This window comes from Perca fluviatilis, chromosome 14, assembly GCF_010015445.1.
Source record: "Perca fluviatilis chromosome 14, GENO_Pfluv_1.0, whole genome shotgun sequence".
In the NCBI taxonomy this organism is placed as follows: Eukaryota; Metazoa; Chordata; class Actinopteri; order Perciformes; family Percidae; genus Perca; species Perca fluviatilis.
In genome coordinates, this window is record NC_053125.1 from 27,474,776 (window position 1) to 27,487,182 (window position 12,407).

The 12,407-nt window shown below is 37.1% G+C and overlaps 1 protein-coding gene across 1 annotated transcript; it reads left to right on the top strand.

The window, feature by feature from the left end:
- The first annotated feature begins 5,454 nt into the window (after nucleotides 1-5,454).
- LOC120572194 (butyrophilin subfamily 2 member A1-like) lies at nucleotides 5,455-10,701 on the top strand. The gene is made up of 6 exons (XM_039821383.1): nucleotides 5,455-5,473; nucleotides 5,927-6,029; nucleotides 7,508-7,849; nucleotides 8,694-8,990; nucleotides 9,081-9,200; nucleotides 9,313-10,701. Exons 1-6 carry the CDS (start codon nucleotides 5,465-5,467, stop codon nucleotides 9,837-9,839), a joined length of 1,398 nt encoding a protein of 465 aa, XP_039677317.1. The 5' UTR covers nucleotides 5,455-5,464; the 3' UTR covers nucleotides 9,840-10,701.
- Nucleotides 10,702-12,407: the final 1,706 nt, after the last annotated feature.

The window sequence follows — 12,407 nt, forward strand, 5'->3', positions numbered from 1 at the left end:
CAGGCTCTATCAATGAGACTCGATCGCGGACAAGCAGCGTTTATTTCCCCAATCGTTTGTTTAAGTAACTCAACACATTATAATTACACACATTAAAAGATTAACTGAAACCTGTGGTAAGAGATTGCTGGCGTAACAAGCTCGCTGACCGCGCTCTCACTCACATACACCTGGCATTTAGCTAACAGGAAGAGGGGAGTTGCAGTCCCTGGAGCTCTGTCAGGGCAGGGGCATTTGGTTGTCATTAGCCCAAGAGACGGTGACTTTGCGCGGGTATGGAGTGCTGTGGGCTGCCAGTCGTGACGAGCAACAAGTACCTCATAGCAGGCCGGGGTCTGTGAAGGAAGGCAGGCTGGGCGGCGAGGCAGCAACACAGGCAGCACCGGCGCTGAACTCCGACACACAGTCCGACAAAATTTGAAATTAGCCATCCATTTTCGTAAAGCGGCCCATATTTGAGCTTTACATAGTTGATTTCTCGCATAAAAAAGTTTCAGAAGTGAATTTTGTAATGGAATAGCAGAGATCTGCGTGACCTAGCTAGATTCAGAAGACTACCTGATCTCAGGTCAGTTGTGTAGTCTATGTAAATGTTGGGGCGTGACCGTTCTCTTAATACACCCATGGGCTGACAAAGGTTCCAGTTTTTGGGATGTCAACTTCCAGCTTTGTTGAGATTCGCCCATTTTCAGCGGCAGTTTCAAAATATGAGATTTTCATAGTAAAGGGGTGTCAATGGGATTTTGAGCTTCTATGTATGTCCTATTTACCCACCGAACTGTCGTTATTCAACTATGACATGGTAAAATTGGTTTTGCATTCTATCACCCCTTTAAAGAAAAAACTTACAAAATTGAAACCCAAACCCATGTCAGGTCTCTGTTCCTTAAAATGGAGTAGAAGAAGACCTCTAATGTTGACTGTGATCACCAACATACTGTTCACAAAGTTTATTTTGTTGTCCACTTACATTTGTGTAGTTATTAACTGACACAACTTTTTTTCTCTTTTAGCCACAGTACAGCATAACTTTCACAATTTTTCTTTAACCAACAGGAAATGGCCAAGAAGAAAGTTGATGGGACGATGAATTCCGATGTGCAAACATGAAAACACCAAGTCATACACATCTGAAACGTGGTAACTTTCATTTCCTTAAAGTCACCAAACAGTTAAAATTTAAAAATTTTACATGAATTTGATTTGGAATCAGCAAAATGAGTGAGACCTTTTCTGTGAATATCAAATCCAACATGATCACTGTTTTGCTCTTGGATGCATTGAACAATTTGCAAAAGGTTTTGCTCAAAATGTGTTTGAACTGCAGTACTTTAGCTCATTTTATGTTTTTATTATAAAAGCATTGCACTGAAAACAATGTTTTATTTCTATACACATTTTACTGAAAACATTCTCTTCATTATAAAAGCACAAAATAACTTTGAAATGTCAAATATTGAACTGGTATAAAGACAAAAGGTAAAATTAATTAATATAAATGTGAGCTACTGTAACTTATTATGTGTGTTTGCTGATTTAATGTATATATTAAATGTCTTGTCCTCTGAGTGGGAACACAAATATGCATTTACAGTAGTCACATTTCTTCCTGAAATTCAAGATATTTTATTTGTTTTATTTGTGTATATGTTTTGTATTGTTTGTAATTCAATTCATACTGTCAATATACAATTCCTTACTCCATTTTCTGTAATAAATAAATATAAAAACATGTTTGATATTTAATTTTCCAGAGTTCAGATGCTGAGAATATTTGCTTCAGAAATATCAACTTCCAGGTTTTTTGTTCTGTGAGATACAACTTTACAATATAGAAAAAAAAGATTAGTTTGTATTTATGAAGTGATATTTGTACCTTCTCTTACTTTTAAAAAATAAGTTGTGCTGATAAATCTTTCAGACCTTTTTATTTACATTTTCTACCTATTCCCTACTCCATTTTCTGTAACAAAGACATTTTACAAATACATTTTAAATATTTGACAATATTTTCTTTAGGGAAAAACTTACTTTCCAGGTTGTTGATTTTTTTAATTGGTCCTGTGAGATACGTGTTTATATGAATATATAATATAATTTTGTATTTACAGAGTAATATTTGTACATTCTTTTATTTGATCTACCAAAATTAACAAATAAGATGATTATTTGTATTTTTCCTCAATTGCCTTAATACTATATATATATATATATATATATATATATATATATATATATATATATATATATATATATATTAAAATATTAAGCAAAACAGTAAAAGACAGAAGCTGGCGGTTGTTAACATTAATCACTGTTATTAATTGTTCTGTCAATGAAAGCTCATCATACATATCACTAAATTATTTCATTATTACTTATTCTTTTTATATTAAAGGAAGATTAAGTTCAGAAAAAAAGGCATTCAAGTCAAACTTTCCACCACTTCACACAAAAACAAAATAGGGTGGCAGGATTAGTTTCTGCTTTCCACTCTTGTTAATCACCCTTGACCTGTGGTTTGAGCTATTCAATCAAACTGTGAATGTGTTGTTTCTACAGAAGCTCCTGAACGCCTCTTCTATAGACATACATGTTCTCATGTGGTTTGTGTCTGAGGAGCTCAAATTATCAGCAGCATCTGTAGAGTCTAAAATAAACAGACCAACACATACTGAGAAAACTGCCCGCGTTTTAAAAATACTCCATGCATCAGAACCTCTGTAGTTTCTGACCTGTTTTCTGTCTGAGAAAGTCTAATAGTTAAAAATTATTGACACAAAGAAACAAAGGTCAAAGTAAACTGATGCAAATTAAATATAACAAATATTCACCAAATTCTTGGTGTTTGCTTTTTAAATGGCATCTTCTTTGACCTGCCAGCTTTCTCTGACACAAAGCATGATGGGATGTTCACTGCTCCATTACCTTGATGTCCAAACTACCGTTTACCTTTACACACAAGTATCAGTTATTTGTGTTTGACTCTTGAGTTTCCCAGAGTGCAGCAGTCCCACCAGCAGCAGCAGCAGAGCCACCATCACTATGGTGAACACAGTCCTTAAGATGAGGAGGACATATATGAAGTGATCCGAGAAGGGACAGGTCTCTCTGTGAGGTGCTGCAAACACAAGAGAACGTATCTTCTGTAACACCATGGCATTATGAACAACAGCATGTTTATGAGGGCTTTCTGTTGCAAAAACTAAACATTGAGTTTTATACAATGCAATGTCTCACCTCTGACAGCCAGCCAGCTCTCTGGTGATTCTCCAACATCAGAGATGCTGCACTTGTAGAGTCCTTCATCAGACTTGGAAACACTGTGGATTGTCATGATTCCTGTAGAGCTGCTCCTGATGAGGCGGCCATCTTTATAGAAAACAGCAGTGAGGTTGGAAGAAGCCGTCTTGTTTCTGCACCTCAGAGTCACGTTGTTTCCTTCTGTCACAGGAAGGACAGGACTCTCCAGGATCACTGAATCAGCTGGAAAACAAAGGTTTTATGAAAGACACTTGTTTGCTCACTTTGTGGGAGTTAGATGGGGAATTTTACATCAGTGCTGTCAGTTAATGTCTTCTTTGAAATTTCTCTAAACATAATTTTTTATCAAAACATCATCTCATTAATTTCATGACTATCTGGAAACTTGAGCGTACCAGTGACAGAAATGTTGACACTGTAGCTTCTCTGTACTCCTTCAGTCACACACCAGTATTCTCTGCTGTCTGCTCGATAGGCTCTTTGAATAGTGCAAGATAGTACCGACGCCCATCCATCACATGCTGAAATGAACCCCTCAGTGTTCCTGATCCCTCTCAGCTGAGCGGAGCCATCGAGACCCTCACAGTGAAAAGAGACGGACTCGTATTCAAAGACCTGGAGTCTGTTTGGTACAATACGAAATGCTGCGTCTGAGGCAGAGAAACACACATTACTGCAGTCATCTACAGTATGTTATACAGTACGACATCAAGACAAATCAATGTATTCCCTCTCAATGTGGACGTTCATTTGAGACTAAGTTAAGAAATTCAAATTTAGATTAACTTATGCGTAACAAAAATGTAATAACTTTAATGAGACCATATTTTGAGGGACCATAACAACTATTCAAACATAATTGTGAATCTTTAGCATTGACTGAGACTTACTGCTGTCCTGAACATATGCATCAAGCAGAAAAAGACAAGCATCACTGGAGAAACAAAAGAAACTCGCTGTTTATCATCCATTGACTCATATTCACACACAGTATATATATACAGGATCATGTAAAACTTAAACCTTAGAGTCAGTACTCACCTAGTCTGAAGCAGAGAGCTGTGACCTCCATGCTGTCTTGCTGCTGAGTGTCTGAGTATCAGACTGAGACACAGCTGAAGATCTATGTCGAGGAAACTTCCTCTTCCTGTGCAGTTTATTTCCGATGATGATGCAGAGGCTGGGGCCGAACTCACTGTGGCTTCAACATACAGCAGTGTTGTGAGCCCCATGGTTAAGGACTCTGACCATGAACTGTAAAAGCAAGTCCTTCTACAAGAATTCAAGAGCACCTGAATGTATATATACCCCGACCTTGATGACTGAGGCTTTTCATAGACAATGATCAACATCATGCCAACCTAAACCTTTTTCTTGGAGTTTTTTGTTAACTATGGGGAGCTATTACTCAAGACACAACTAAAAACACATCCAAACCATAAAAAAGGTTGTTTGTTACGTTCACTTCACTATGTACAGAATTTTATGTAGTTCCGTTTGTCAATTCAAGTTAAAATGCAGATTAAATTCTGGATTGTAAAAATTTAAATTGTAAAATTTAATTTGCTGATTACTTTTATTTTCAGAGATTTTTTAATGGGACACCATCACCTGTCCCTGGGTGAAAGTCCTGTATTTGTTTGACCCATACACCCTTAACAGACTTTGTGGGTCTTAATACCATGTTACATGACTTCCTGCTTTGCTACTGTTATAACTATTTCAGCTGCCACAAACATAAAGATGGGTTGTAATTGCTGATTGTACAAATTACCTATGGGGTCGTTTTTCGGGATAGGACAGTCTCGCCACAACATTACTAGTAACAGGATCATGAATACTGATGCCTTATTCACTGGTAGGTGAATGTCTCCACTGCTGACTGTTGTCTAAATAAGCAATTTCACTTATTTTGTCGTAAGGAGATGGCTGACATGGTTCCACCCCGACCAACAGTTGAAAGACAATTGCATGTTTTGTTATGCAAGCAGTAATGGGAAGGTAATGCTCCAGTCAGCATTAACAATAGAGTGTAAAATATGAGGAATATAGATGCAGCTTGGCTTCAATCAGTGTTAACCTGAGAAATAAATCATGTTCTGCCCCCTGCTGTAAAATAACAGACATTTACAATTACAATTACACTTTTCCTATAATAATTTACAGACTTTACAGCTGTGCAGTCTGAAGAAATGACACCATGCAGCAGGTACGTCGTCTTCTAAATGTATTCTTGCCTATTTTAAATGTTTCAACTAGAATAAACATAGGTCTGCCTTTAGATCACAAATATGTTTTGTTTTTGAGTATTAAGTCTATTTTGTAGCCTTTGTGTCAGTGAAATTTTGCCACAGTATATCGATGTTCCGTCTGTCATGACACAAGTGAAAATGAACGGAGTATGTTTTAATCATTATCGTCGATAAAAAGTCCAGGTGCTCAATGTACATTTTGTGACAAAGGGAATCCAAAGATGAGTAACAAACACATTGACAAACTTTACAGATACACATTTACACACAGTGATACACATACACACAAATCTGTCTCTCACCAGAACCTAAATAAAATAATAGGTTGCTCAAGAATGGCTAAATTACCTGTTGTACCTAAAAAGCAATACAAGCTTGTGTACTACAATGTATCACTGGTTCATTTTCAGAGCTACAGAATGATTCACCAGATAGAAGGACTGTCCCTTCAGGCTCCACTCAGACCCCTCAGTGTTTTGGTTTTCCATCTTCTGCTAACACACTCCTGTAGAGGTAACTCACACAAATACAGTCCTATTCTCACAATTACGATTTTGGATTGAATATAATTACAGTTATTCAAACACTTTCCTCTGAAGGAAAATATTATGTATTTCTGTTGAGTTGAAGCTCAAACACCAGAGCCTGATATCCCTAATCGATGTCATGCGTATTTTGGGCTACAATAGTTTTTGTCACATACAGCAAACATCTCCTCACTATCCTCTAGCTGCCTGTCTCCTGAACACACTGTAAAAAAACGTGGTCTCTGTAGACAGCCCAGGCTCCACAAATGGCAACAAAAACAAACTGCGCCAACCTGAACCACGAACCATAACAAATCGTGTTCCAGCGTTCCAGCCAATAACCGACAAGAAGGATTTTGGGGTGGTTGGTTGGGGGGTTAGTGCCTGGAAGCAGGGAAGGGAGGAGGAGGGCACGGGATGAGGAGGAGGGAGAGGCGAGCTAGCCTCAGTTTTGTTTGACAATACTTCGAACGTCAACAAGAAGTGACGTCACCCAACATCGCTTAGAGCACCTTTAACGTTTGTAGCGGCAGCGGCATTTAGTGTCCATAGTAGTTATGATGGGAGCAAAGCAGGGAATAAGGTGACACAAGTAAACCTTTGGCATCACGCACCACTCAGAATTGCCACTGAGCGCTGAGCTCTTCTCAAATTGGACCCAGTTGCCACTGACCTTTCAATGCAACACCAATTCGAGAACGTTCCTGCGCTGCGCTTTGCCTCTCTGCTCTGCGCCCTACCTCTTGGTTTTGCCGCAGATCATGTGTAGTCGGCTTAAGACGCAGGATGCGGGGGTGGATGGGTCAAACAAACACAGGACTTTCACCCAGGAGACCGGGGGTTCATGACCGGTTTGAAAATGAAAGTAAACAACAAGGTTTTTTCTCACTTGTTTTTACTTCTTTTTACGGAACAAACACACCTTCGTCACATTCAACGTCACATGCACAACTGGAAGTGAAGTAACGTCTGAGTCTAACCCAAACCACCATCTTTGTCTTACCTTAAATAAGTAGTTTTGGTGCCTTAAACTAACCAAACTGCGACTGTTTCACAACGTTTATAACATATTTAAAACCGTAACTGTTTCTGGTTTACATATTAGGACTGAAATATTTCCTGTGGGTCGTATTAGAGGGAAGGGATAAATGACCCATATCACTGTGTGGTTTCATATTTTAGTTTGTCTCTTGATGCTGCATCTGACCGAGAAGCTACAGGAAATTGTTTGCATCAGTAACTAATGATGAAACCACCTGAACAAAGTGTTGGTGTTTGACGCACTGGGAGGGAGACTGTGTTGGTCAGCCACCTCTTAGTTTTCTGTTTGATGTACGGCAAACACTGCTGCTATGACAGACACTATACTTTTAATTTACTCTTAAGATGAACAGTCTGTAATATCAAAATAGTGTCTTGATAGCTGCATCCTACAAATGAATAAACTTATCTATTTCTTTCCAGTTCAGTCTCTGTTAATTGGTCCCCTTCAGTCAGTAGTGGCAGCAGTTGGTGAAAATGTCATTTTACCATGTCACCTGGAACCTGCAGAGGATGTTACTGCCAGGACGTTGGAGTGGACGAGATCTGACCTTGACCCGAAATTAGTCCATGTGTGGCGTGATGGTCACGACGTTATAAAGGCAAGAAATCCTTTTTACAATGGAAGAACATCTTTGTTTACTGATGAACTGAAGCGAGGAAACATTTCTCTCAAACTCTCCCAAGTACAACCCTCCGACCAGGGAACATATAAATGTGACATTCCACTACTGAATAAACACTCTTCTGTTAAGCTTGTTGTTGGTAAGTACACACAGATCATTTGTGTTCATGGTTAAGTTTGGTGTAGACTGTGCTTTCAGCAAAGGGTTTTTTGGTGGGAAAGGTTTCAGGCATTGATGCTCGGAGATGAAGTGTACAACCAACACCACATTAATTACTTATTGAAGTCGGAGAACAAACATCTTGATGGCAAACAAGCAGTCAGTGTTATCCATGGTTACCGACAACATATGTATCAACATACAACATTTTATCATTTCAGTATATACTATTTTTTAACTTACAATTTCATTATTGGCAGAATCCGTTTTCAGACATCTAATCCCTTTGGATTTTAACAGCTCATTTAAAAGTCCGTGAACTGGCTTCAATTTAAAATAAAGGACAAATAAAGTAGCTACAAGTAAAAGGCTGATGCTGGTAACTTAAAACAGTCAACTTTAAGAAGATTTAAGAAACTGAGTAATACTCCAATACATGACAATGACATCTACAGTTTCATCTACATGCTAATGTAGAGCTACTAAAAGTCTTTCTAAAAAGATTTTTGACAAACAGGGAGATACATTAAATGGATTAAAGCTAAAGATTCATCCTAATCATAATGTAATCATAATCTTGACAAACAGGGAGCTTTAGACATTTGCATATAATAGTCCAGTCCAAAGAACATTTTCATGTATACATTATTGGGAAATGGGATTTTCTTGTGAGATTACTTGAACTATTTGCTTTGCAATTGCACACACATTTTCCTTAATCAGGTAACTTTCTTAATTTTAACAATTTGCAGATTGGTAATTATTGTCGAACAAAGATTTTCTTCCACTGACAATACTGTTCTGCATGTTTCCTTTTGCTCAAGTGTCAGGTGTTGTTCTCTCCTCACCGGTCATCAGTTTAGCAGGGATTGATGAAGCCACCAGAGGAGTGGTTCTGCAGTGTGCTTCTGAAGGCTGCTATCCAGAGCCTGAGATGTTGTGGCTGGACGGTGAGGGAAACCTCCTCTCTGCTGGACCTCCAGAGACAGTCAGAGGTCCTGATGATCTCTATACTGTCAGCAGCAGAGTGACTGTGGAGAAGAGACACAGCAACAGATTAACCTGCAGAGTCCAGCAGAAGAACATCAACCAGACCAGAGAGACAGAAATTTATGTTCCAGGTAGAAAACTTTTTATAGGTTTCAGCTTCCTTTCTGTCAAACATCAAGTCTTGTTTTCTATAAATGTTGTTTTCTCTTTTATTATTTCAGAGGATTTCTTCATGTCTCCATCTAGCTGTAGTGCATCTGTTGCCGTGAGCGTGTTGTTTGGCCTCATGTTTGTTCTCACAGTTGTCCTTTTTGTCTGGAAATGGAGACAGAACAAAATCGGTGAGCAAAATATTAGAATTTTTTTAATGATGGATTTTCTATTTCTTATTTTTATGGTTCTTTTAACATGATACAACGCAGTATAACAGAAACTGCTTCTGTTTCAACACAGAGATCAAGAAGCAACTCAAGAATGAAAACAAAGAGGAAGAGAAGACCACAGGTTTTAATAACGCCACAGAGCAGCAGGCTTTAATGAAAGAAAAAGTGAGCAGAGAGCAGCTCATGGAAGAAAACAAGAAAATAAAAGAGGGGTTACAGAAGAAAGAGAAAGACATGACACAGGTTATTGATACATTGACTGAACTGTTACAGGAACTGCAGAAGCAGAAAAAACAACTCTATGACCAACAGAAGAAGGCAGAGAAACAGGTGAAGGAGAATGAAGAGAAGGTTAATTCAGTGGAGAAAGAAATATCAGAGAAGGAGGGAGATAAAACAGCTAACAAAGCTCAGGGATACTTAAAACTCAAAGAGATCATAACAGAGAACAGCTGGAACCTGGAGGAGAGAAAGACAGCACTTCAACATCTGGAAATGAACACAGAGAGACTAATGAAGAGGACATTTGACATTAAGAGAATTACAGAGAACCTAGAGGAAGAACAACATACAAAACCACATGGAGTAAATAAATAAACAACTGGACAAGACAGAGGAAATTCAGAGGAACCTTGACACAGAGAGAAGAGGGAGTGGTTTACTCAGTTTTAAATATTAAATAGGATATAAACCGATACTTTTACATAAATCATGTATCATCACATGACAATAAGAAAGGTGTCACATGGTGATAAAGCTACAGAAAATTAAAACAAACAGGCAGCCATTTGAAAAACAGCTTTAGATGATTTAAATGTTGGATGGCATAGTTAGTAACCGTACTTTATTTCTCAAGATAAGGAACATATTGTGCAGTTAGTATTTGACATACTGTATCTGTGGATGTTTTTTTATTGTTTCGATTTTTTTACTGACTATGTTTTTTGTTTTTTAATACATGCTTGTCTGTCTGTTTTTATTGGTCAAATTGTTCTCAACAGTTTAGTCCAACAGTCTGCTGTAGATATATAAATACACTTTGCTGTTTCATCGTCTGCTCAAAATCATGTCACAATTTAACCATGACAAATATGTTTAATATTAAATAGACCAACAAATATATTGCAGCACTATGCCAAATTAATTCAACTTCATTATTGCTCTAGCTGACATATAACCAAACATCAACATTCATAACATTCAGTTCAGACAAAACACAACAATGTTATATGTGAAGTATACTGTATATTTTGATGCTCTCAATTTGATGCGTATTTTAAAATAGATTTAACATGTTCACATGGGACCAATGTGAAGTTTTTCCTTTATTTTTTTTTAAAGTGTTAAGTTAAAAAACAGGAAAAGAAATGCTAAAATGCTGCATACTGTATGTTCTGCTCTTGTACTGTTGTTTTCCAACATTCACATTGTACTCCAAGTAAAACTACTCTCGTAAACATTTGTGAATTTAGTTTTCTAAATTTGTGGTTTGGTTTTTCAAAAACGTTTATCAAATTGGAGTAAAACTAGAAAGTTTGAGCAGAAAAGAAACTCCTCACTGCAGCAGTTGGTTGATTTGTCTGTAGGAAGAAAAGTTTCTGTTAATACAACATGAAACCAGTAACCAGCCAGCTGTCGTGGTTTATCTGGTTATAAAACCATAAAATCACAAAAGTGTCCAAATTCCAATCTGGACCAACAACGTGCAGCATTTTTCCAAGGTAAGCCGACTTCGAATTACTTTGAATCACAGTTTAATACAGTCTAATGGAAATGAAATAATTAAACCTCTACACACACACACACACACACACACACACACACACACACACACACACATATATATATATATATATATATATATATGTATATATATATATATATATATATATATATATATCCCTCATGCCCTCCTTAAAAAAACTTACTCTCGACACCTTCGTGGCAAAAATATCATATAATATTAAATCATCATATATCAATATTTCTTTCTGCTTTTTTTTTCATAAATCACTTAAACAACTTGTAACCTAATCACAACTACCAAACATTCAATCATTTTCAGGACTTTAACCCTTTAAATGCCAGTTTATTTATTTGAAGTATTTCATTTTTTATTACAAAAAAACACAAGAAATGATTTTTTTTTCCATATAATGAATAATATGTAGATGGGGCTTTGGTGGTGATTAGAGGCTTGAATATGTCAAAGATAAGCAACAAAATTAATTTGATTGCATTAGTATTTTTTACATAGTGCCAGATACTCCCTTTGGACACCTTCGAGGCAAAAATTTACATGTCCAAAAAACTGATATTAAATCATCATATATCAATATTTTTTTCTGCTTTTTTTTCATAAATCACTTAAACAACTTCTAAATTTCTCAAAACTACCAAACATTTAATCATTTTCTGGATTTTAACCCTTTAAATGCCAGTTTTAAATCTTTGAAGTAAAAATTATTTATAAAAAAACCCAACAAAACATAAAATAAATCATAGGGGAATGGGGCTTTGGTGGTGATTAGAGGCTTGGATATGTCAAAGATAAGCAACAAAACTGATTTGATTGCATTAGTATTTTTTATGTAGTTCCAGATACTCCCTTTGGACACCTTCGAGGCAAAAATGGCCCCATTGACTTCCATTATAACCACATGTTTTGATCTCACTGCCTTTACAGTATAAAACCATGCATTCTGTAATGTCAGCATTTCATTTGGAAGAAAACTAGTCATATTTGAAATTTTTACAGTATTTCACCAGATTCAACCATTTTGCCCTTGTAGGCCGATGCATGAAATTATAGTTATATTATGGAGCTCTGTGTGTGTGTGTGTGTGTGTGTGTGTGTGTTGTTGTGTGTGTGTGTGTGGTGTGTGAGAGAGAGAGTTTGCATAAACCTGTAAGCAAGCAATGATCATTTTAGGGCTGAAAAAAGGCATCTTTTGAAGGATGCATTTCATGTGTCTTTGAAGACGTGCTTGAATAAAAACATTGTCTCCTGCATTTGCTGTAAACTGGCGCTTATCATTTCAAATGGTTTGTGGGACATGGTGGCCCTGAAGACTGGTCTCCCACTATGGACATCCCACAGGCTCCGGGTGGATTCCCCTTTGGACCGGTACACACCAGCCAAGTGTGAAGTCCCATGTATGTTAA